We start from the raw sequence: 27,209 nt of genomic DNA, 5'->3' as shown, positions 1-27,209 counted from the left end.
CTGAAGAACAGTCACTGTCCTCCAAAAGTAATTCATTGTGTGCAGCACTTGGAGATATTTCAGGAATGTAAGGTTCTTATTATTGCATAGAAGACTTATGGGTCAAGAGATCTTTATTAAGTGACTTCAAAAGCATTGCTATTAAAAACAATGAAAGAAACAACGTGAGCATTGCTATGGCGACTGATTCAGATTTATTTTAGTAATTCACTGGATTTGGGCAGTTCTCGTCATTTCTGGCTGAACCGGGCTAATTCAGTAGGGAGTTAGACATTTGTAAGCGTGTATATGAATATCACACAATTTACTCATTTGATTCCTTCTTCACTCAGTCCTTCACTGTCACTGACCCAAGATCCTGAAAATATCCCCTTAAAGTACACCAATGCCACATGGCTAGATAATGGCATAGTGATATTATCATCAGACTAATAGTTTAAACACCCAGATATTGTTCTGGAGACATGGGTTGAAATCCTGCCATGGCAGATGTTGGAGTTTGAATTCAATATATTAAAAAAATTCTGAAATTTAGAGTCTAATGATGACCGCGAGACTGTTGCCTGTTGTTGGAAAGCGAATCTGGTTCACTAATATCTGTTAGGGAAGGAAATCTGCTATCCTTACCTGGTCTGACCTAAGTGTGACTCCAGACCCACTGCAATGTAGTTGATTTTTTTAACTGTCCTTTGGGCATTAAACATTGACCCGGTTAGTGATGCTCTCATCCCATGAATGAATAAAGGAAAAAAAAAACACTGCAGTAGTTCAAGAAGGCAGCACAACAACACCTTGGCAGCAATTAATGATAGGCAATAAAATCCTGGCCTAGCCAGTACCACCCACATCCCATGTTAACACGGGAGATGATACTGCGTTGACAATTCAGCCTGAGCCAAAGGCTACATCACTGCCACTCTAAGGGGACCTTTAGCACATACACATAGAAAGGCTGCTTGTCATTATTGGAATGCCTTCAAAGTTCATTTTGCTCTACTGCACACTCAGACAGCAATGTAACACTGACAGCATAATCCAGCTGCCCACTGCACATACACGGTCTCTGAGGCTGCCTGCTCCTTGTCTTGAAGTAAAGATCTTCAACTTCTCCTGTACTATGGATTCCTTTATTTACACCTGACATAAAGGTAAGCCATAGTCCTAGAGGACCATAGGGCTGCTGTCTCATTGCTGGGGGAGCTGTGCTGTTTGAAGCCGGACCTGAAGAGTGTGGCACTGGGAGACCATCCTTTTCTGGTGACTGTGCAGAAACTCTCAGCCTGAGATACTGTAGACCAGTATCTCAATGTACAGGCAGCAGGTGTGCTTAAAGCACCACATAAAACCAAATTTTGATCATTTTTATTTATGATGCTTTCTTGAATAATTACTATCAGTATGCTATAAAACATTAACAATAGTTCTTTTTCAGGTCAGAATTGACCTCATGATGGTGGAAATCAAAAGTATTTCTAGGGAAAGAAGCAATTGCAAGTTGTTGCAAATAGGGATCAGATATCTGAAATACATCTTACACCAATTCTTTATCAAATGTACAGCAAGCACCATAGAAAGTTCTTAAGCTCATTAGCAACTGAAATACTATACAGAACAATACTAGTGTCCTCCATCTGCTCCACCCCAATCTGAAGTTGCCATCAGGGTTTGCTTTACATATGACAAATGACATGAAGTATATAAGAGTATCTATGACTTTCAACCTGCGATATGCCTTGTGATTTGGGCTTGTGGGGTGAGAGCAGAGGAGATAATATTTTGAGAGAGGCTTCCAGAGCTGAGCTTTCAAATTGCTACAGCCAATGCTGCTAATGGTTGGGCAACATGGTTGAGAATGCACAAGAGGCTAAAACAGAGTTCTCGGTCATTGTAGGACTGGAGGAGGTTGTGAGATACAAAGGGCAAGACCAGGGTTTTGAGTACAAGGATGAACTGTAATTGCAAAATTAGTGACTTTCTATTACTTGTCTCTTTGAATAATTCAGTAATAATGATTTGCATCTTGATAGTGTCATCAATATATAAAAATATCCTAAGACACATAGTGCAGCCAAAAGAAAAACTGCATACTGAAATAAAGAAGGTACTAGGAGGGATGAACTTACGTTTCTGGAGGACAAAGTATAGAATGTCACCCAGGAGTGCATTGGAATACACACTTTTGGAAGTGACAAATGGACTGAGGAAAGGAGACATTTTGGAAGTGGAAATAAGCAGTATTTGTGGGAGATAGAATATGGAGTCGGAAACTCAATTCAGGATTGACTATGATACTGAGAACAGTGTGTTTCAGCCTGAGCCATTAGATGGATGGAGGGATTGGCTTAGGGAAAAGAACCTAAGGTAAAGATTTTGGTTTATTTAACTCAGAAAAGTGAAATTATTCAGTGATCCAACCATGTTACATGTACAAAGGCAATCCAGAGCGGTGATGGTCATGGATAGGTTGAGCTAGGTATCAACATGACATGCAGCAGTTGTTTTTAGATTGTACCAGGTAAAGGGAAAGGAACATGGTTGGCTGCTTCAGGAACTCTGCAGGCAATAGTGCGAGGGCTGGAAAAGAAGTCAATGCTGAAGATCTTGTGTAACTTTCAAATATGAAAGCCTGGCAGCAAGCAAGATTAGTTTCATGGAGCTAGACACTGTCAGAGGAAGATATGGTTGACTTTATCAGAGGCTGCAGAGAACTAAAGGACTATGGCAAAAAGTAAGTTATCATAGTCTCATTCGATTTGTTTAGGCTTTTTCTGTGGGGATCTGTGGAAATTTGTTTGCAGAGATTCCAAGAATTACTGAAAGGTTGGATTTGAATCTGTCACAGGTCAAGGTAAAATTGTCATAGTCCCACAGGACCATAGATAGAGCTGCTTTCTCATTAGAGAGAGGTGACTGCTAGTGGTATGACCTGAGGGTCACCATGCCTCTGGTGAGGGGGCAATGTTGAAAAGATGGAACCTTCACGGTGACTTTAGTTCATACAAGAATTGAACTTGTGCTGTTGATATCACTCTGCGTTGCAAACCAGCCACACAACTGAGCTAACCAACCCCCAACCATCAGGTGAGGAGTACATTGGAAAGAAAATTCCACATTGTGCAGTTTGATGAGCATTGGTAGGAGATTTGAGGAGGATACACTGTGAAACATTGGAAAATTGCAAGCTGGATTGTAGAAGCTTGCAAGTCAGACCAAGACTGAAGCAACATTTCAGACTTGTTCTAACCTTAAATTTATTTCCTATTGGAATACAAAACTCCTACAGGCAGTCCTGATTTACGAACATCTGACTTACGAATGCTTGTACTTATTAACGAGATCCCATATTCATATTAATTTTAAGGATCCGTCATGCAAACTTTTCTTCGTTGTTATGAACAGCTATTTTACGTTGTCTTGCATTGTGTTCCAACTTGTGTTAAAATTGACGTACGAATGTACCTTAGCATTGAACCTGTTTGTAACCCAGGGACTGCCTTTACTATATTGTTGGTCTGTAGAGGAATAAATATATGGTTTTGCGTTTACTCAAAAACAAAGCTTAAAAATAAAGAGATTTAACACCCCTCAATTTATTGAAAATATTCAGTCATAATGTAGTGGATTGTACTCAAGTGCAAGAGACTGTTTAATAAGAAAAGGAAACTTAATCTCACAAGGAATATGTTGTTGCTGAGCAAAATATTTTAAACCAAAGATTTGAGATTCTTATAATGATCAAAATGCCAATGTTGCTAAATATAAGTAACTCTACGCTTGATTATATCTCATTTAAAAGCTGTAAGCAATTTAGAAATATAGTTTAATGCCTGCAGGAAAAAAAAAAGCTCATGACCTTTCAAATAACCCGGAAAATGTGTTAATCATACAGAAGAACCAGTCATGAACCTTAGTGCTGGTACAATATTGCTCGAGGCCTTTTGACTCACCACTACTGCAGTGTGACCTAGATTGCTGTCAATAAGTGTTTCATTTGAGACTCTGTCTGCATTTGTTGCAAACTGGCACTTTTTTGAGGAAAAATGTACTGCAGAAAGTAGTGTTTTCATCAGTTGTTTAAGAACGTTCTTCCTACTAAACTCCATTGCAAAACTCAGTGTCTGCATGCTGACCTGTCTAATCCTTAATCATACCTAGATTTTCCTTTGGGCAGACAGTTTTGATTCCCACATCGATGGGTGTTGCACACGGGACACTGCAGAATTCCTATGATAACAAACTCCAAAGGATTTCTGAGGAATCAGAAGATTTTGCTGGGCAATTCCCCTTTACCCAGAACCCTTTGGAAATCTCCATTTAAATGGGAGAATTTGAGGGTTTGATTAAATTAAGTAAATGGTTACTCAGGAAAGGTTAGACCATTAAATACACAGTCTGACTCCTGACCGACTATTCAACTGACCCCATTCTTACCTCTCACACCTCTAATTACACCTCACCAAGAGCCCGGGCTCTGATCTGACATCCCCAGGAGACCAGCCTTTTCACTCACTGTAGACTCGCTGAACCTTCACCAGTTCCAGACCACCACTGACTCAACCCACCGCACCATGACCAGCAGGGCACTACAGCATTCACAGAGTTAAAAGGTTCATGGATGATGCCTTTCAGGAAGTGGACAGCCTTCAACCTAAGGATGCACAGGCACAAGGGAGAATGGGTGACCACCAAATAGAAAGAGCAGATCAAGCAGGTAATGAGGAGTAGTTCACAAGCCATTTTTTGGTGTTGGAAAATGTGGGAAAGAGACCCAGTCTAATGCTTTGTGGATGTGGGTTCAACTTCCATCGTGGCAGCTGGTGGGACTTAAGTTCAATTAATGAACCTGGAATTGACAGCAGTTCTTGGCTACGGTGACGATGGTTGCAAAGGCAATCAGGGATGGGCAGCAAATGTCCATCAATACTCACATCCCATCAAAGAATTTTAGAAATAACATACAACAATTTTAATTCCCCACAAACGTCTTAAAAGCAAATATATTATTCTGAGTGACAGCCACCAAGGACAGCTCTTAAAGTTGTCGATCATATTGTGAACCTCACCTCCCCTGCTAAGACATGATTTTGGAGCTTTTCAAACTCAACAATGTATTTATTAGGCTGAACTGTAATAATATCCCTGGGGAAATTGCAACATTGCAATCTATTGAAACTAAAGGAAAAGATGACAGTTGTATGTTCCAAGTTACACCAGATGGGCCTAACCATCAATATAGACCAGCAGCACATTTTCTCAAACCTCTGCCAGCTTTATTATGTTTGAAGGACTGGGGATTTAAGTACCTTCAAGTCATGATGGCCATCAGTTGGTTAGTTTAGTTAGCTGGATAGCTAGTTTGGGATGCAGAGTGACGCCAACAGCATGAGTTCAGTTTCTACACTGGCTGAAGTTCCCATGAAGGACTCTCCTTTTTAATCTTTCCCCTCAACTGAGACATGGTGACCCACAGGTTAACTCACCGCTAGTTGTCTCTGTCTCTGCTCTGAGAGAGCAGCCCTATGATCTGGTAAGATTATGGTGACTTTATTTTTACCTTTAGTACAGACATTGAACATTGCTGAAAGAGAGATGTGTTGGTAAAGAATTTCATCTTCATTAGGATGAGTACAGGAATATAAAATTTTAATCACAACAATTTACCTGACAGAAAGAAAAGAATGCTGATTGGTTGCTAATTTGCCATGGAGAAAACAGTGTGGTAATTGAAAAAGAAGCACTTGAGCATAAACTTTTCATCTGTAGAGAACATATTCCTGTTTATTTTGTTTTTAATAAGTGTAAGTAACTCATTTTGCAACCTTAATTCAACATCTTGAATCAGTTTTTGGTGTAACTTTTAGTACACTGAGTTATTCGGCAGTGATGTCCAATCTCAGAATCACATCTAAAAGTAGCTGTGCTTTGAGTTTTATAACAAATACGTGTTGAGTATGGTTTGCATTCTGCCTGTTAAGAGCAACTGAAGGAACATGCTATTTGATTTCCTTAGCCACTGAGGTGTGCAGCCTATTTATTTGCCATCGCAGTGGAACTGAAATTCATACACTCAGTTGTATGCTATGTAGAATATATTTTTGGATTAAAGATGCCATCCTGTTCATGGAAAATACTGTTCTCATAACTACTGCATGGTAGTTGCATGCAATGGCTTTCTTAGCCCGTTATTCAAATTTCTGAGGCACTTTTCTTTTCCAAAGTAATTTGAGGTAGACCACACACCACCAAAAACCTTTGGCAACATGTTTCTCTTCTCAGCAATTTTCCTGCTTTTGTACTCAGTGCTTATATTCAAGCCTGGATTTCTTAAATAGGAGATAGCAAGAACTGCAGATGTTGGAGTCAGAGTCAATACAGTGTAGAGCTGGAGGAGCACAGCAGGCCAGGCAGCATCAGAGGAGCAGGAAAGTCGACGTTTCAAGTTTACACCTTCCATCAGGATTCATCAAGATTGAATATGCTTTGCTAACAACATTGTCAATATGTCCTGCTACCCTGAAACATCTATGCACATGATTCCCTCTGCTGCATGGTTGCCTCGCCTTATCCCTTCTCTCAAAATGGATCACCTTGCACTTTATTAAAATTCCATTTCCTGTTTGTCCATTCTGGTTGTTGGTCTGTGCCTGTTTATATGTTACATTCAATTGGTATCATCCTCATCTGCTACATCTCCAAGTTTGGTATTGCTGGTAAGTTTTGAAATTTGACTCTGTATGCCAACATCTATATTATATATTTATAGTGTGAGAAAAATAGTGGTCGTAGGCACTGACCCCTGGAGAAAGCCACTGTCTACCCATGGTACAGTCTTAAAAAATAATCTTTTCTTATTCAATCTTAGAATGAGAGCATTGCAAGCAAGGACAGTGTTTATTGCCCATGAGGGCATGGTGGTGAGCCTCCTTCTTAAACCACAACTGTCCATTTGGTACAGGCACATCCACACTGCATGGATGTTGCAGGATTTTGACCCACTAATATGATAGAGTTCCAAATCAGGATGTTACATACCTTGGAGGGAATGCTGTGGGTGATGTTCCCAAGCATCAGCGGCCTTCACCTACTAGGTGGCAAAAGTTATGGGTTTGGCTGACTTACTGTTTTCCATTCTTAAGTTTTTTTTAATTCAAGCTGGTACTGACTCTCCTTTTCTATGAGCCTGAATTGTGTTAACCAGTTTTTTGCGCGATACTTTGTCTCTCTTAAAATCCAGTTAGACACCAGCTACTGCAATCTCATCATAATATTATTTGTCAAAATGATGATTATTCATGATTAATGTTGTCAGCAGCAGTTAGACGAAGGTCAGTATCTTCGCATTTGTACGTTTAGACCATGAGACACAGGAACAGAAGTTGGCTAATCCAGCTGGCTGCACCGTTCAGTGAGATCATGGCTGATCTGATAATCCTCAACTCCACTTTCCTGCCAAATCGCCATAACCCTTGGATCTCCTTACTGATTGGAAATTTGTCTATCTCTGCTTTGAATGCACTTAACAACCCAGCCTCGAGAGCCCCCTGCAATGAAGAGTTCCACAGACAAACAACTCTGAGAGAAAAAACATTCCACCACACCTCTGACTTACCCTGAGATAATGCCCACCACAATCACTGTGACTTTTTGTATTTTTTTAAACTTCTATCCACCACCAGTAAAGTCACCCTGTAAAGGGTCTACTTTATTTATTTTCATATTTTCCTCATCAACCTGTTCGGCGATGTTATTATACACATCCAGAGCAGGTGGGACTTGAACCCAGGCCTCCTGGTCCAGAGGTAGAGATACTACCACTGTGCCTCATTAACCAGACTATAAATACCTGTTTCAGAAGTTGAGACTAAAACTTCTGTAATCCATTTATGGTCTTAGAGTCATGGAGATGCACAGCACGGAAACAGACCCTTTGGTGCAACACATCCATGCCGACCAGCTATCCTAAATTAATCTAGTTCCATTTGCCAGCATTTGGCCTATATCCCTTTAAATGCTTCCTATTCATTTACGCATTCAGGTGCCTTTAAAATGTTTTAATTGTACAAGCCACCTCCACTTATTTTGGCAGCTCATTCTGTACACGGACTACTCTCTATGTGAAACAGTTGCCCCTTAGGTCCCTTTTAAATCTTTCCCCTCTTACCTTAAACCTATGCCCTCTAGTTTTTTGACTTCCCTACCCTGAGGAAAAGACCATGGCTATTCATCCTATCCATGCCCCTCGTGACTTCATAAACTTTTGTAAGATCACCCTTCAGCCTCCAACACGCCAGGAAAAATAGCCCCAGCCTATTCAGCCTGAACCTATAGCTCAAACCTCCAACCCTGGCAACATCCTTTGTAAATTTTTTTTTTAACCCTTTCAAATTTCATTGGAAAATCTTTGCTCTTAACCGACAAATATTTGAATTTTGCTCATGTCTATCTTGTTACCTTCCGTGTCTTTATAAACTGTTATAGAAATCATGATGCGCTTTGTAGATGAGTATTGCTATTTTATTGTTTTAAAAATGTATTTTGTGATATCCATAGCAGGATAAAATTACATGAATATTTGAGGGGTAATTTGAGTGTGTTTTGGGTTTTGCCATCTAATATACTCAATAGGCACAATTTTTATACTTGTCTTGAAACAATCACTGGTGAAAACGTTCCTCTAATTGTGCAATAGCAATTAAAAATTTAAATGTGTTTTAAACTAGGTACTTTCTGCTGTATTTATGTTATAGAACCACTTCGGCTTGAAATCATGCCTTCTGTATTTCTTTTGTATAAACATGTGATAGTATACTAACTTGACCAATTTTGTTCTAACAGCTTGAAATAACTCTCCAACTTAAATACATCAGACATTAGTTTCCTCACTTTTGGGGAATATTTTATGTACAACATTTAAAGTAGGAAAGTTTCTGTAATGTTCTCACACTCATGACTTAAGTTGGCAGAACATGAAAATGAGAAAGATTATGATAATGGAAAATTTAGGAGAATCTGTGTCAGTGAGAGATGTGCTTATAATATGTTGTGTACAATAGTACAAGTAAGTGTTACAGAAACTGATAAGAGGCAGACAGCAGTCACTGTTAGGTACAGGAGAATTATTACAGTCCACAAGCTACCAGAATAGACAAAATAGCCATCTCTCCACAGTAGAACCCTGACACACAAGCCTCATGGCTACATGAACCAATCTCCTTCACAAGGTGAATAGATGTTTTTAATCATTCTGTATTACTTCTTTGTTGTGAGGTGGAGTAGGGTGTTACAGCAGAAGATCGAATGGTTTCTGTCAGAAATTTCAGCTGCTGGTTTGCTCTGTGAGACTCATATTCTCAATCCCAGGTAGTTGTTTTACATTTTCAGGGATTTATATAGTGGTAGTGTCAAAAGGCAGCCTTGCAAAGTTATGCACATTTGTTACTTATTTGACTTTCCCTGATGGAATCATGGTGGTTTACAGCAAATATTCAGCACATCAGGAAAGTAGAGTTGAGGATTATCAGATCTGCCATGATCTCATCAAATGGCAGAGCAGAATCGATAGCTGAATACCTATTATGCTCTTACATTTTATGGTCTTATGATCATGTCTGTGCTAGCTCTTGCAAATTGATTCAATTTTTAAAGTAATTTTTACATAGGATATGGGTGTCTCTGGCACAAATCAGCATTTGTTGCCCATTCCTAACTTCCCTTGAGTCCATTGACTATTTAAGCCATTTCAGAGAGCAGTTCTGTGTTAATGACATTTTTAGAGTCTAGAGTCACATGTAGGTTAAACTAGGTACGATGGTTTCTCTTATTCATTTAGGGAGTGTAGTCTTCAACTGCCTGGGCAGCATTTGTTGCCCATCGCTAATTGCCCTGAAGAAGGTGATAATGCGCTGCCATCTTGAATTGTTGCTGTCCATTTGGTGTAGGTAGGCCCACTGTGATGTTAGGGAGGGAGTTACAGGATTTTGATCCAGTGACAGTGTCAACAGTGATATATTTCCAAGTCAAGATGGTAAGTGACTTGGTGGGGAACTAGCAGATGTTAGTGTTCTCATGAATTTGCTGCCCCTTGTCCTTCTGTGTGATAGTAGTCGTGAGTTTGAAAGTTGATGTCTAAGGAGTCTTGGTGAATTTTGCAGTACACGTTGCAGATTTATTTCGACTGTGAATTGCTAATGGAGGGAGTTTGTAATTTGGTGACAATCAAGCAGGCTACTTTGTCCTGAATGGTGTCAAGATTTTTGGTGGTTGTTGGAGCTGCACTCATCCAGGCAAGTGGGGAGTTTCCATCACACTATAGATTTGTGCTTTGTAGATGGTGGGCTTTGATGAGTTATTTGCTGCAGGATTCCTAGCCTCTGACCTGCACTTGTACCTGCAGTATTTAAATAGCTGCTGCAAGTTCAGTTTCTGGTCCACGGTGACCTCTGGTATGTTGTTAGTGGAGAATCCATGAATATCAAGGGGCCCTTGTTAGATTCCCTGTTGTGAAGATAGTTATCGTGTGGCATTTGTCTGGCACGAATGCTACTTGCCACTTGTCAGCCCAACCTGGATATTGTCCAGATCTTGCTGCTTTTGGGCATGAACTTCAGTATCCAAGGAATTACGAAGGCTATACCTTCGTCAGTAGTGGTTTAGAAAAGACTTTACTAGACTTATACCTGGAATTGTTGTGGGATGGGCGGTTGTCTTATGAGAGGGTGTTGGATTTGCTGACTTGAGAAGACTAAAAGGTGACTTAATTGAAACGTATATGATTCTGAAAAGTCTTGACAGGGTGAAGGTGAAGAGGAGATTCTAGAACTAGGGGTTGCTGTTTAAAAATCAGGGGTCACACGTTTAAAACAGAAATGAGACAAAACTATTTTCCTGAGGGTTGAGAGTCTTTGAATCTTCTCCTGAAGAAGTGATGGAAGCAGAGTGATTGAATACTTTTATGGTTGAGGGGAATAGTTTCTTGTTAAACAAAGTGTTGAACGTTATCAGGGGTAGGCAGGAATGTACATTTGAGATTACAATCAGATCAGTCATGATCTTATTCAATGTAAAGGAGTTGAATGGTGTGCTCCTGCTCTGAATTTGTTTGTTTGTATGTATGGACCAGATTTGTAATTCTATTTTATTTCTTTTTAAATCTTAGATTTCGACATAGTCCAAACTGCTGGTATTTAAGAGATTGGACCATCCATAGCTGGATTCGACAGTGTTTGAAGTATGACGCGAGAGACAAGGCCTTGCACACTGTAAGAAACCAGGTAAAATTATTAAACTATTTATTTGGATAAACCTGCTTTGCAATGGGGAACATTTTAAGGAAAATGAAGAGCAATGCATCGCTGTATGAAATGATAATTAGAATGGGTGAAGATATTTTAATTCTGTTCCAGTGTTAGTGGGATTGGTCTGAAAATTTGTCAGAAATGACTTATTTGTACATATTGGACCCTTTAAGTGAATAATTTTAAAGTTAAAGTCTCTGTATGTATATCATAGTTCTGAGAAGCAACTAATTTAAACTTCATCACAGAATTGATAGTGCATTAAATTAAGCCTTTGGTATATGCCCAAGATGGAGTTCAGCAGAGAAATCCTGATAGCATAAATAAAGCACAAAGTGTTCCGATTCAAAGCAAGAATCTAGCCATTTAGAGTATGATTCTGTGTGGCATTATCAATCACACAAGCAGCATTATCTCATTTTGAGTCACAATGTGGTTGCTGAGTTAGAACTTTGTCTTTATGAAAATTGGTAGTATGGTGTTATCAGAATGTTTGTAAACGTGCTTCCAGAGAATGACTGATCACTTTGAATTGTGAGTTTTATTCTCAAGCTGAACTTCATCGGAACATTCAAGCTGCTTTTTATAACAATTGTAAGAATTATACCATCAAGCATATAATGAGAAAGATTTTTGATGCTTATACAGGTAGGAAATTGGAATTCTGATTTTGTGGTAACACTACTCCCAATTTGGTGGCAGCAATATGCCAGAACTCTCTCCTTTAGTAATAAATAGATCTAATATTTTTTGAGGTTCCTGCTACCATCCTGAAGGGGATTTGTGGCTCCAAGATCATAGTCTAGGTCTTCCTTTTTGTCATGAAATTACCACATTGTTTGATCAGAGAATAATGAGCACTTTCCCACAGTCAGAATAGAGAGAATAGTACAACAAAGGATAGAAGCAGTTGGCAGTGTTAATGAATCAGCAAGATTTAGCGACCTGCAATTGAAAATATATCACTCAATTACCTGAACCTCTTGGCCATTTTTCACATCAATGCACCCTTATTTTTCAAGCAGGATCTAGTTCTATGTCTGCAAATATAGAAAAAAAATCAAATTCACTTCTTTGAATTGCTGAGTCAATATTTGCACTTGAAAAGGAAAACAATTTATATTCTAATGCATTTTATTTTAGACCAGAACATACAGATTACATTTTTATGGTCATAACATTTTCATTTATAAAGTTAAAACATGGTTCAGTTTGTCATGGTGACTAAGTATAATGCTGATATGTGAAACAGATGTTTTCCAGTGTCAGTTTTAATCTATTTTTTTCCAAATTACTATGCACTGTGCTATGCAATGACGTCAGTGAATAACCCTGAGTGATGTGAGGTCGCTGCAGTGAATTGCTTTAGCTAACTGTTTGCACATTAAAAAGGCATACTTTCTAATGTTTTAATGTCTTTTAAATATTTACAAAACAAGGAAAGTTTCTGACGCTGGTTCACTGGGCTGATCTTTTGTCTGAATTCGGGAATATTTGATCTGTGCACTTTTGCGCGTTGCAAGATGCACACCCGAGCCATGTGTGACTTTACGAGGGACTTTCACATTGTCCTTTGTGAATTTGAAATGATGTGCTCATGAAGTATGTGCACACAGGCAGGCCAGCTAGATGGGATGACTAGGTTCTTCATCACAGCAGCCCAGACCTCAGCATCGTATAAAGGCCCCACCTACCCCTCCGTGCCAACTTGGGTTTCCCCATATAACCATAAGATGAGAAGTCCACCATTTAGCCTATTGAGTTTGCTCTGCCATTCACTCAGATTGTGGCTGGTTTGATAATCCTTAACTCCACTCTCCTGCCTTTTCCCTATAACCCTTGATTCCCTTACTGTTCAAAAATCTATGTCTATCTCTGCCTTGAATATAATTAATGACCCAGCCTCAACATAAATAAATAATTCCACAGATCCACCACCTTCTGAGAGAAGAAATTCCTTCTCATCTCTGACTTAAACAACTCACCCCATGATCTGAGATTATGCCCACTGGTCTTAGACTTTCCCAAAAGGGAGAACAACCTTTTCACTTCTACCCAGTCAAGTCCCCTAAGAATTTTTTATATTTCTATAGGGTCGCCTCTCGTTCTTCCACATTCCAATGAGAACAGGCCCAATCTACTGAATCCCTCCTTATAAGATAATGACACCATACTGTTCTCAGCCTACTGAACCTTCTCTGATGGGCCTCCAATGCCAGTATACCTTCCCTTAGATATATATGGGCCAAGACTGTCCACATGATTCCAGCTGTGGTTGGACTAGTGCTTGTACAATTTTAGCAAGATCTCCTATTTTTATAGCCCATTCCCTTTGAAATAAAGGCCAATATTTCATATACCTTCCCTATAACCCATGTCACCTCTATGCCATCCATGTGTCCTCCATAAGCACCCACCCAGAATGCACCTTTTCAGAAGGTTTCAGACTCCTCAACAGTTTTTCTATTTTTTTTGACAAACTTTCTTAAACCTGTTGTGCTTCCAATGGTTTTCCAAACTCAAAAACCACCAGAAGAAAATGGTGTGTGAGAAGAAATCAGATTTTTATCTCCCACTTCAAATGTGGAGCCTGACCTCAATTTGGACAGGTGTGTGTTTTACACACTAGACATTTCCAACACTCAAAACGGCCAGAGCCAAATTGGATTTCCTCCAAAAAAAAATCAAAGCGCGGCTATTTATGCAGTTCAGTATGCCTCCACACCCAGGCAAAATCTCAGCCCAATAACAGAATTTAAAATAAAGGGAGAGGTTTCATTGAGAACCTGAAATAGAGAATGTTTTCTGCTTTACTTATGTGTCAATAAATAATACTTTTAGTTTTAATAACACAGTGAAAGCAAGGTTGTCCAACTTTTAGACTATCAGCAACTTTTGAATCCCTAAGCAACTGAATTCTGTTTGACTCATTGAATGACAGAATGATAAAGCACTGAAGAGAGGCCATTTAACACATTGTGCCTGTGCTGGGAGTTTAAATCTAAGTCCAGATTAATTTACTTCCACTGTTCTCTCTACCTTGCATCCTAAATCTATCCCTGTTAATGTTTGGGTAATTAAAATCCCTACTATTACTGCTGCATCATTCTTATTTTACGCTGAAATTTGGTTACATATTTAGTCTTCTCTGTCTCTCTGTTTGGACACTGTTTGATTATAGTAAACACCTAACAGTTTGTTTGCCCTTTTACTGTTTTTCAACTCCACCATATGGCCTCATTTGATAATCCCTGCAAGATATCATCCCTCCTCACTACTGTAACCGATTGCTTGATCAATATTGCAACCCTCCCCCACTTCTATTGCTTTCGCTAACTCATCTGAATATCCTATAACATCTTGCTACTGACACTACTTCCAATGAGAATGGTTTCTCCTCACCCATCCTGTTAACATAATCATGATTTTGCATGCTTCTATCAAATCCTCTTCTCTAAAGCCAACAACCCCAGTTTCTCTGCATAAATAAGTACTTCGCCCCTGTATCATTCTAGTAAAACTCTTCTGCACCATCACTAGGCTTAGTATTCTTCCTCAACGATGTTGTCTAGAATTGAACACAATAGTCCAACTGAGCAACACGTATTTCAGAAGGCAAGCGCTATGTTAGCTATTATAATAAGAGGATTTGAGCACAGGAGCAAAATAATCTTGCTTCAGTTTATAGAACACTGGTTAGATTGCGCATGGAGTATTGTGTGTTCTGCTCCTGCTCCGTTGTTTCTGAGAGGATGAACCAGTGGTTTCGAAAGGTTCAGCATCACTTTTAAAGTCTGTGCCTCTATTAATAAAGCTGGGGATCCTTTATCTTTGTTTTAGCAGCCTTCTCAAGTTGTCCTTTCAAAGGTTTGTATGCATATATCCCTGTTCTCTCTGTTTCTGAATTTTCTATCATTTAGTTCATGTTCCCTCTGCTTATTCCTCCTACTTAAAGGGGAGTACTGTAGCAAACGCAACCAAATTCTGCAGCATATATCTATTTTTCCTGAAAAGTTGAGCTGTAGCAATTATTATAATAAGAAGCAAATAGCTGGGGAATAGGGCTTGAATTACAAACACTCCCTGTGAGGAAATGCAGAGCAGCAATGAAAAAGAAGTGAACAAATGATTGCAGCTCCCAGTAAAATAGTCAAAAATTGAGACCTGGTGCAGCCTGTCAACAAAAACAATTCTGTAAGCCTGCAGTCAAATTATTGTTTTACAAGTATGCTTTAAATGTGAAATTTTACATTGCTATTGAAGGTGACATGTTGGCAGACTACTGACACCGCGATATTTGTATCATACAAATCTGCCCATTTAAAGGTGACGAATGACCAGAAAAGCAGTTTAGAATTAGAATTAGCATTAGCGTCACGTACCCAAATGAGTACAGTGAAAAGTGTACAAGTCGCCAACTACAGCACTATATTAGGGACAGGTCCTTATGTACAGCTTCTTCAGTTACAGCTCTTAGAAAAAGAGAGAAGTAAAAAGTCCAACATTGCAGATTTTAGGAATAACTTATAAAATGGAGAAAAAAGAGTTCAGTACAATGGTCTTCTAACCCAGTCCTTGCTGGCACCTAGCCTCCCATCTGCATCAGGCTTTGGTTCCAGACCGCGCCAGGCTTCACCTCAGGGTTCACGAAATTGGAGGATCACTCTGAAATCACCTCGAGACCGGAGGTCCACGCAGGGGCCACACCATGCTGAGAGACTGCCACGATGGACCAATGGGAGATTAGCATGCCAGGCCACTATGCCAGGCTGAGACGGCACCTCATCGGGTCTACATGGAGACCAGGAGTTCGGAGGCCACGAGGCGCTGGGGCTACAGGGTCGGAGCCCGGGAGGCTGAGAAAAGGAGGAAAAAAAGCAAAAGGTAAAAGAAGAGAGAGGAAAAAGAAAAGAAATGGACAGAGCGGACAAGATCTGACTGAAGCGTCATACTCCACTGCCATCTTTTGGTGAACAGAGAATTTTCTGATTAGAGTAAGATATATTGCTGGGTTAATTGGGGGTCAATATTAGAGTCACTGCTTTTCTAATATTATGAATATTTGGCTAAGTTTCAAAAGCTGAAATCACTTAGCTAACCGGGATTCACAGTTTGACAAATTTAAGAGGCTGTGATGGGACTATATGACAGGGTTTATCTGTCTTGGTGATTTCTGAAGAAATGTTGCTTATTTGGTTTTTTTGCAACAATGTGACCAGTTAAGGGGAATTTGTCTCATTGGCTGAGGATAATTTTTCAATATGATTTTATTTTTCACTGAAAGCTCTATTCAATTGCAAGAGATTTATTTTTTAAAATGTCCATTTCAAAGGATTCTCATTGCTATTGCATGGCTTCTGAAGATTGAGTATTGGTGATTGGCTGTAAGGAATCTATGGGTGAAATGAAGGAGGCATGAGTTGTATGAGGGATGAGGTGGCATATGGAATGAGAGGGATGCCTGCCATTCATCACTACAACTGGGTAGATGTCCCAGTGATAAGTGGCAAGATGATGGTAGGATAAGTCGCTCTATTCAGAGCTCCAGTCTGCTCCCCAGTTCCCTTTCTTTTTCCTTCCTTTTTCGCTTTTTCTTCTTCTCTCCTCTTTGCAGTAATTCTATTTCCCACCCCCTCCCCCAAACCCCAGCCCTTTTAACTACCCTACCTAAGGAGTTGGGAATGAGTCAGGTCGTGACCGGGAACCACATGGCGGGAGCTGAACACCCAGGCTGTGTCCTGCAGCGACGGCAGATCGAGCACATTGGCCAGAACGATGGCGGTGGATCAAGAGTGGACCCTGTTCAGTGGCGAGAGCAGGCCAGTGAGGCGGCACCGACAAGAGTGGGCCAGTGAGGCAGTGGTAGTCGACGATGAGAGCAGGCCAGTGAGGCAGAGGTAGCCGGCGGGGATGGTCGACGGTGAGTGCGGGCCAGTGAGGCAGCGGCCTCCTGGGTGTACTAGTGATTGGAGCAGTGCCTGCACCATTGTGGAGATGGGACTTGGGACTCTGAGATCTGGACTTTTCTTTTTCTTGCTTACCTTTGGCTCTGTTGAATCTTTCAATTCCGGTTTTTGTAACCAAGTAGACACCAGTGAATGGCAATTCTGTGCACTTTTCGCTGTACTTATGTATTCCTATACTTAGTACATGTGACAAATAAATCTAAATAAATAAATGTGGGTTTCCTATCCTGCTGGCCTTGCTATCTGCCCTGCTCTGCTGCTGCTGGCTCAGGTCTGATTCAGTCTGATCCCCATCTCTCTGGAATGAAAAATATGATAGCAGGGGGTGTCCGTACAGAGGTGGGACTGCTAAGTCGGAAACAAAAACAAAAATTGCTGGAAAAGCTCAGCAGGTCTGGCAGCTTCTGTGAGGAGAAATCAGAGTTAACACTTCAAGTCTGGTGACCGTCTCTCAGAGCCCTGAGTCAGAATGTTTCCTTACTTGACCTTCTGAGCCAGCTTGTATTAAATCAACAGAAAATGTTATATACAAAGATACTTTAGTGCAAACTTCTTTGATTTGATTGTTGGTGATTTTATTATCCACTCTTTTTCTTAATGTTTCAATTTACTTTGCAGGTACAATATGGAATTTTTCCAGACAACTTCACATTTAATCTACTCATGGAGTCCTTTATTAAAGAGGAAGATCTAAAATGTAAGTGAGAAAATTGTTCATTGTATGAAGGACAGAAGTGTGCTAAAAATCTAACCTTGACATTAAGCACTATATTTACATTTCATGATCTGTAAGATTTCACTCATTAAAATTGCTTTAAATGAGTTGCTGATACCAAATGCTCTAGTAATTATTGAATATCCGTTCACCTCCAATGGTATGCCACATCTTGCCTGGTTGCCAGATAACTCACCTCCCCTCCATGTGGAGACCCGTCATATTTAATTTCACCCACACTGAGTCCTGACATTACATCTTAATTTTGATTTGAATTATTGTTGTCATATGTGCCAACATACAGTGAAAAGTGTTGTTTTGCGTACTCTACAGGCAGATCATTACCATACAAAATTCATCAGGTAGCAGAACAAAGAGCAGAATACAGAGTTACAGCTGCAGAGAAGGTGCATAGAGAGATCAACATTACCATTTGAGAGGTTCATTTAAAAGTCAGATAACAGGGGGAAGAGATAGTAGGAACTGCAGATGCTGGGAAATCTGAGATAACAAGGTGTAGAGCTGGATGAACACAGCAGGCCAAGCAGCATCAGAGGAGCAGGAAGGCTGACGTTTCGGGCCTAGACCCTTCATCAGAAATGGGGGAGGGGAAGGGGGTTCTGAAATAAATAGGGAGAGAGGGGGAGGCGGATAGAAGATGGATAGAGGAGAAGATAGGTGGGGAGGAAACAGACAGGTCAAAGAGGCGGGGATGGAGCCAGTAAAGGTGAGTGTAGGTGGGGAGGTAGGGAGGAGATAGGTCAGTCCAGGGAGGACGGACAGGTCAAGGGGGCGGAATGAGGTTAGTAGATAGGAAATGGGGGTGCGGCTTGAGGTCGGAGGAGCAGATAGATGGGAGGAAGAACAGGTTAGGGAGGCAGGGACGAGCTGGGCTGGTTTTGGCATGCGGTAGGGGGAGGGGAGATTTTGAAGCTTGTGAAGTCCACATTGATACCATTGGGCCGCAGGGTTCCCAAGCGGAATATGAGTTGCTGTTCCTGCAACCTTCGGGTGGCATCGTTGTGGCACTGCAGGAGGCCCAGGATGGACATGTCGTCTGAGGAGTGGGAGGGGGAGTTGAAATGGTTCACGACTGGGAGGTGCAGTTGTTTATTGCGAACCGAGTGTAGGTGTTATGCAAAGCGGTCCCCAAGCCTCCGCTTGGTTTTCCCGATGTAGAGGAGGCCAAAACGGGTACAGCGGATGTAGTATACCACATTAGCAGATGTGCAGGTGAACATCTGCTTGATGTGGAAAGTCGTCTTTGGGCCTGGGATAGGGGTGAGGGAGGAGGTGTGGGGGCAGGTGTAGCACTTCCTGCGGTTGCAGGGAAAAGTGCTGGGTGTGGTGGGGCTGGAGGGGAGTGTGGAGTGGACAAGGGAGTCACGGAGAGAGTGGTCCTTCCGGAAAGCAGATAAGGGTGGGGAGGGAAAAATGTCTTTGGTGGTGGGGTCGGATTGCAGATGGCGGAAGTGTCGGAGGATGATGCATTGGATCCGGAGGTTGGTGGGGTGGTACGTGAGGACGAGGGGGATTCTTTTTTGGTTGTTATTGCGGGGACGGGGTGTGAGGGATGAGTTGCGGGAAATGCCGGAGACACGGTCGAGGGCGTTCTGGACCACCGAGGGGGGGATGTTGCGGTCCTTGAAAAACGAGGACATCTAAGATGTACGGGAGTGGAATGCCTCATCCTGGGAGCAGATGCGGTGGAGGCGAAGGAATTGGGAATAGGGGATGGCATTTTTGCAGGAAGGTGGGTGGGAGGAGGTGTATTCTAGGTAGCTGTGGGAGTCGGTGGACTTGAAATGGATATCGGTTTCTAGGTGGTTGCCCAAGATGGAGACACAGAGGTCCAGGAAGGTGAGAGAGATGTTAGAGATGGTCCAGGTGAACTTAAGGTTGGGGTGGAAGGTGTTAGTGAAGCGGATGAACTGTTCGAGCTCCTCGTGCCACCCGAAGGTTGCAGGAACAGCAACTCATATTCCGCTTGGGAACCCTGCAGCTCAATGGTGTCAATGTGGATTTCACAAGCTTCAAAATCTCCCCTCCCCTATCGCATCCCAAAACCAGCCCAGCTTGTCCCCACCTCCCTAACCTGTTCTTCCTCCCACCTTCCCCTCCTCCCACCTCAAGCCGCACCCCCATTTCCTACCTGCTAACCTCATCCCGCCCCCTTGACCTGTCCAGCCTCCCTGGACTGACCTATCCCCTCCCTACCTCCCCACCTACATTCACCCTTACTGGCTCCATCCCCGCCTCTTTGACCTATCTGTTTCCTCTCCACCTATCTTCTCCTCTATCCATCTTCTATCCACCTCCCCCTCTCTCCCTATTTATTTCAGAACCCTCTTCCCCTCCCCCATTTCTGATGAAGGGTCTAGGCCTGAAACATCAGCCTTCCTGCTCCTCTGATGCTGCTTGGCCTGCTGTGTTCATCCAGCTCTACACCTTGTTATAACAGGGGGAAGAAGCAGTTCTTGAATCTGTTTGTGTATGTATTCCAACTATTATATCTTCTGCCCATTGGAAGAGGGCAGAAGAAAGTATAAAATGGGGTGGGAGGGATCTTTAATTATGTTGGTTGCTTTCCTGAGGCAGTGGGAAGTACAGATGAAGTCAGTGAATGGAAGATTGGTTTGCATGATGGACTGAGCTACGTTCACAACTTTCAGTAGTTCTTAGGGTCTTTGGAACAGCAGTTGCCATACTACGTAGTGATGCACCCAGTTAGGATGCTTACTATGGTGCATGCATAAAAATTGGTAAGTGTCTTTGTGGACATACCAAATTTCCTTATCCTCCTGAGGAAGTAGAGTCGTTGTTGTGCTTTCTTGACTGTCGCATCAATGTGGGTGGAGCAGGACAGATTATTGGTGATCATCACTCCCAGGGACTTGATATTCCAGATCATCTCCACCTTAGCACCATAGATGCAACAGGGGCGTGCCCTCCACTCTGTTTGCTGAAGTCAGTGTCCAGCACCTTTGTTTTGCTGACGTTGATGGAGAGCTTGTTGCCTTTACACCATGCCACTAAGCTGTCAACCTCTTTTTTGTATTCTGTCTTGTCATTGTTTGAAATCCAACCTGCAATGGTAGTGTTGTCAGCAAACTTGGAATTGGCGTGGAATTTGGCCATGCAGTCATGAGTGTATGTTGAGTACAGTAGGGGGCTGAGTATGCAGCCTTCCGGACACCAGTGTTGAGGATTATGGCAGAGGAGGTTTTGTCATTATTCTTACCGATTGCAGTCTGTGCATTAGGAAGTCTAGAATCCAGTTACAGAGGGGAGAGCCGAGACCTTGGAGTTTGGAGATGACTTCATTTGGAATTATGGTGTTGAAGGCGAAGCTGTTGTCGATAAGTAAGAGTGTGACGTAGATATCCTTGTTATCCAGATGTTCCAGGGATGAGTGTAGGGTCAGAGAGATTGGATCTGCCATGGACCTGTTGAGGCAGTATGCGCATTGTAAAGGATCAAGGCAGTCTGGGAGGTTGGAGTTGATATAAGCCATGACTAACCTCTTGAAGCACTTCATAATTGTGGAGGTCAGAGCCACTGGGCAGTAGTCATTGAGGCACTTTGCATGATTTTCTTTGATGTGGAGGTGCTGGTGTTGGACTGGGGTGGACAAGGTCAGAAGTCACACAACACCAGAATATAGTCCAACAGGTTTATCTGAAATCTCAAGCTTTCAGAGCACTGCTCCTTCAACAGGTGAACTGGCAAAGGAGCAGCGCGCAAAAGCTTGTGATTTTCTTTGCACCAAGATGATAGTGATCTTTTTGAAGCAGATGGAGACTTGACATCGAAGTAAGGAGAGTTTAAAAATGTCAGCAAATACTCCCGCCACCTGGTCTGCACAGGATCTGAGTGCAGTCTGATGATGTACATCATGTTATTGCACTTTAATGATGTATACCCCAGACCTCTACACTCCCCCTATAGATGCCAGAGTGTTGGTCACTACCAGTAAGCACTAAGCTGTAGCCTTTTGATATTGTTTTGCTTACCTCACCCATCTATGCCTCAACAAAAACCTTTGCTATGCCCCCTACCCTTGTCTCTCCCACCCTCTTTTTGCCAGTGATCACCCTGCTACCCTAACATGCCCCCACTCCTCCTCCTACCCACTTCACAAATCTGCAGGTGGACTTCCAAGTTCTTTTCACCCCAGATCTCTGACCGATTTCAATGAGAAACCTATAGATATAACTGACCAGGCCCCTGACCGCTGTCTTTGTTGTCCACTGATGGATGATATGAAATTCCCCTGACTGTTTAAGGCCCCACAGGACTAACTGTTGCCCACTGCCCAGATTACAGTCAGACAGTGAGCACCCCAAGTGGAGGATAGTCCCTGGTCAAGCCCCTGGACAGTGTGCAGACAGTGTACACAACTAATGATATCAGGAACCACCCTGTCCTGACATATCCTTTTTTAGCAAGCAGCCTGTCTGAATGTCTACCTGAAAGAGCACATCAATACAAGACTGCAGATAGCCCCAAGCTCAGTGTGCAAACAGGCACAGCATGGCAAGGTATACCGTTGGTGCCAGGTGGCTGAGCATTAAGAGAGTAAGTGAGCAGTCCTGAGGTACAGCCTGGTCTAATCTCTGAGCTGCATGGCTGTTCCTGCTTACAAAGTGTCCATGCAGCAGCCTTCAAATGCTAGTTGCTCATGTGCCCTGCAATGTAGATTGTGCTTCCAAAGCATCCTGCACATTGAGCAGAGGGGTAGCATGATGATGGTGAGGGGTTGGCAAATGTCAAATGCCAAATGCCAATGTCCATAGACAAGGAGTGCATGCATCCTGAACCCGTGGATCATGTCTGGAGATATTGTTTGGAGCCGAGCAACATGGAGACTCTTTGTAGCCAGTCATAAGCTGTATTCACTAGATACCAGCTCTGACCTCCATATTGAGAATTCGCAATTCTCGTTTATTTGTGCTTTTCATAGGATAGGAAGCAGAATACTAATGAGGTGAATTGCAATATCAAAAAGGCTTTTAACATGTGTGACCCCCCCACCCCCTTAAGTGACAACTCTCCACTGCCTAGTGAGTACTGCCTGGCAATTGGACTAAAGATGTACCGACTTGCTCCTGAAGTCGAAATAGGCGTTGTTGAACTTCACACGCCATTATGGAGGGAATTCCGGGAATTTGACCCAGCGCTAGTGAAGGAACAGTGATATACTTCCAAGTCAGGATGATGGATGGCTTGGAGCGGAACATGAAGGTGGTAGTGGTCCCGTGTATCTGCTGCCCTTGTCCTTTTGACAAGGTCAGAAATCAAAGGACTCCAGGTTATAGTCCATCAGATTTATTTGAAAACACAAGCTTTCGGAGCCTTAGTCCTTCTTCAGGTGCTAGTGAGGGAGGTAGTATCAGACACAGAATATATAAGAAAAATATCAAAGGTCCATACTATTGAACCTTTGCTCTTTTTCTTATAAATTCTGTATCTGATACTATTTCTCTCACTAGCACCTGAAGAAGGACTGAGGCTCTGAAAACTTGTGTTTTCAAATAAATCTGATGGACTACAACCTGGGGTCATATGATTTCTGACCTTGTCCACCCCAGTCCAACACCGGCATCTCCACATCTTGTCCTTTTGAGGAAGAGTGTTCCAAAGACTCCTGATCCTCTGAAATAAAATTTCTCATCTGTCTCAATGTTTAAACAGACCCCTATTTTTTAAACAGTGACCTTTAATTCTACAAAGTTCCATACGAGGAAATAACTTTCCATATCCACACTTAAGACCCCTGAGGATCTTGCATATTTCAATCAACTCCAAATCTTACTGTTCTAAACTCCAGCATTTACAAGCCTAACCTCTCAAATTTTTCCTCATAGGGCACCCACCCATTCCAGTTATTAGCCCAAGGCATTTTTTTTTTCCTTATTTGGATTTTATTGTACAGATGTGGTGATGATAGTTAGCGTTTACCACCAACATGTGGTGCCTGAGACTTCATTGGCTTGGTAAACTTCTGTTGAGGTGCTGCCTCCTGAATAACCTTAGCAGTATCTGCACTGAATTTCTTTGTTGCACCTTTGGCCTTCTGAGCCTCTTTGCCAGCCCTGAGTGCTTGTTCATGTTGAGCCTTGCATGACACAGGTTTCTGGTTCCTCTTAATCATATTCCCAGCAAGAGAGGCACCAATGATAATTCATTGGAACTTCACTGCACAATGGGAGCACTATTTCTGAATTCCTTCAAACTGCCCCTTTTTGTGCCTGCACCTGTACAAGACAGTTCACTTGATCTGTTGACGTTTTCTCTTGGACTGTCTTGTACACATTATTCCAGATGTGGTGTCACCAACAGCCTGAATAACTGAAGCATAACCTCCCTACTTTTGTGTCCCATATCAATAAATGATAACATTTCATTACCTTTCCTAATTACTTGCTAGACATGCATCCCAACCTTTTGTGATTCATGCATTGGGACACCCAGACCCCTCTGTATCTCAGAGCTCTGCATCTCTCACCATCTAGATAACGTAGTTTTTTGTTTTTATGTTTTCCTGCTGAAACGGGCAATCTCACAATTTCCCAAATCATCGCTCAATTTCCCAGGTCTTTGCCCACTCACTATCTGTATCTCTGTATTGTATGTTGTCTTCACAGCCTACTTTACCATCTATCTTTGTGTCATCAGCAAGTTTGGCAACCATTTCTTTGGTTTCTTTATCCAATTCACTTATATAATTTGTAAAAAGTTGAGGTCCCAGCACTGATCCATGTGGTACACCACATGTTACATCATGCCAAACAGAAAATGACTCATTTGTGCCTGCTGTCTGTTTCCTGTCACCTAGCCAGTCTTACATCCACACTGATATGGATGACCCCCCAGCCCCCACCACAACCCTCAACACCATGAGCTTTAATTTTCTGCAATAACCTTTGATATGACATCTTATAAAATTCCTTCTGGAAATCTAAGTACAGTATATCCAGAGATAGTAGGAACTACCGATGCTGGAGAATCTGAGATAACAAGGTGTAGAGCTGGATGAACACAGCAGGCCAAGCAGCATCAGAGGAGCAGGAAAGCTGACGTTTCGGGTTGAGACCCTTCTTCAGAAATCAGTATATCCAGTTCCTCTTTATCCACCCGACATATTACTCTTTCAAAGGATACCACTAAGTTGCTTAAATATTCATTAACATTACTTGTTTGGGGAGTAAGCAAGGGTTGGGCTACACAACAAAAAGATGCATCTGATAATTTCAGCAATTATTTAAAAGGATGAGTGCTTTCCCCAGTGGCTGTAAGTATATATGCAATTGTTGTGCAATAGTTTCATAAACTTGTATATGTCTAGAAAGGCAAAGCGTGTTTATGTGATAAATAAAATGTAAGTGATAGTTTTTACCTCAATTGAAAATATTTTATTTCTAAAAAAAATTGTAAGGATGACATATGAAACTGTACTCTTCTTCCAGGTGCGATAGCTGTTGTCAATGAAGTTATGCTACAAGAAGCGTTTGATGAGCCATGTACACAGCTTCTTTCCCTCAATGTTCTACATAAATATCTACATAGTAAGCCAAAATTAAAGGTAAAAAAGAAACTGGTTTTCTCATGCCCTTGTTATGAAATGCATGTCTAACTCTGATTCGGCAGTTGAATTATACTGACAAGTTGCCAAGGAATTTATTTTCCCAGTGGAAAGACAGTTTGAATTCTGCACGCGTCTGCATTTTCATTCGTTAATCACATTTTGGCAGGCACAAAGGAGCATTAAGTTTCTCTTCAGTATTAATGTATTCAAGGGAAAATGATGCATTGAAGGGGAAACTAGATAAGCACAAACAAAAATGAATAAAGATAGCTGAGGAGTGGTGCATGAATACTTGTGGCAAGCATTTGGGCCAAATGGACTGTTCTTTACCATACATTCTATGTACATTCTTCTCTACAATCAACCAACAGATTATTGCAGTAACTGATGTGAGAGATAATAATAGGAGTCTTAGAGTTATACAGAACTCCCATCTTTAGCACATTGCTCACATCTAAATGTTTGCAGGGTCTTAATGCATTGAAAGTAAACTTAAAGCCACTTTAATAATCCCAATATATAATGCTGAAAATGCAATCTCAGCAATTACTGTATAGATGACCTTTGTATTTTTTTAACACGGCATGTCAACATTTTGTTACCAGTAGCTGCATATTCTTAAATCTGAGTCATAGATAAAATTCTATGTGATCAAGTTTGAACCTGCAGACTGCAGTTGTAACCTTGAAGGTTAACAGTATCAATTTTCTAATCATTTTACATGATGCTCGCATCTAGACATACAGGACAATTCCATCCATATCTAAACATACGTAACAATCCCATTTATTAGTTCTAATTTTTGCATTTATGGTGCTTGAACTGTACAGCAATCCTAACAATTAACAGAATTACTCAATGACCTGTTATGCTGTGATGGCAAACATTAAGAACCACAATCAGAATTGAATTGTTTTATTTTCTTCATGAAACCATGATTTTACTTGCTTTTATCTTGTGTGTATACAGATTAATCCTGACAAATTTAAGAAAGGCAATTATGTGGAGCATTAAAACTCTCCTATGTATGATGCAATTTTATTGTTGTCTTTCATTTATGGATCAGTTATAATATTGCATTTGATAATGCAGTGCAATGTAAAATGCATTATCACTGCAGATCATTTACCTGAAATTTGTCAGAAGATATTTTAAAGCATAGACAACAGCACTCTTTAGCTGAAAAATTACTATTTTTGGATCCACATTTCTTTAAATTGCTCTCTGAGACAAGTCTCATAATGGGTTTTGATTTCTATCAAAATCATAGCTCATAAACCAGATTAGCAATTCATAATTTTATATGGAAGACAGAGAACGTAGGGAAACAAATAGCGACATATTAGAAAATGTCCATATTACAGAGGAGGAGCTGCTGGACGTCTTAAAATGCATAAAGGTGGATAAATCCCTGGTACCTGATCAGGTGTACTCTAGAACTCTTTGGCAAGCTAGGGAAGTGATTGCTGGGCCCCTTGCTGAGATATTTGTATCATCAATACCCACAGGTGAGGTGCCGAAAGACTGGAGGGTGGCTAACGTGGTGCCACTATTTAAGAAAGGTGGTAAGGAAAAGCCAGAGAACTATAGACCAGTGAGCCTGACATCGGTGGTGGGCAAGTTATTGGAGAGAATTCTGAGGGACA

The 27,209-nt window shown here is 41.4% G+C and overlaps 1 protein-coding gene across 1 annotated transcript in view; it reads left to right on the top strand.

Annotated features, from left to right (window-relative positions):
* mrps27 (mitochondrial ribosomal protein S27) overlaps window positions 1–27,209 on the top strand; it is an 81,946-nt gene that overhangs the window by 25,023 nt on the left and 29,714 nt on the right. The window contains exons 5-7 of the mRNA XM_048595145.1: window positions 11,156–11,270; window positions 17,879–17,957; window positions 25,445–25,560. Of these exons, the coding sequence (XP_048451102.1) occupies window positions 11,156–11,270; window positions 17,879–17,957; window positions 25,445–25,560 (310 nt within the window). The remainder of the gene's footprint in view (window positions 1–11,155; window positions 11,271–17,878; window positions 17,958–25,444; window positions 25,561–27,209) is intronic.

Source organism: Rhincodon typus, chromosome 3 (genome assembly GCF_021869965.1).
Source record: "Rhincodon typus isolate 14 chromosome 3, sRhiTyp1.1, whole genome shotgun sequence".
Classification (NCBI taxonomy): Eukaryota; Metazoa; Chordata; class Chondrichthyes; order Orectolobiformes; family Rhincodontidae; genus Rhincodon; species Rhincodon typus.
This window is presented reverse-complemented; position numbering and strand designations above follow the sequence as displayed.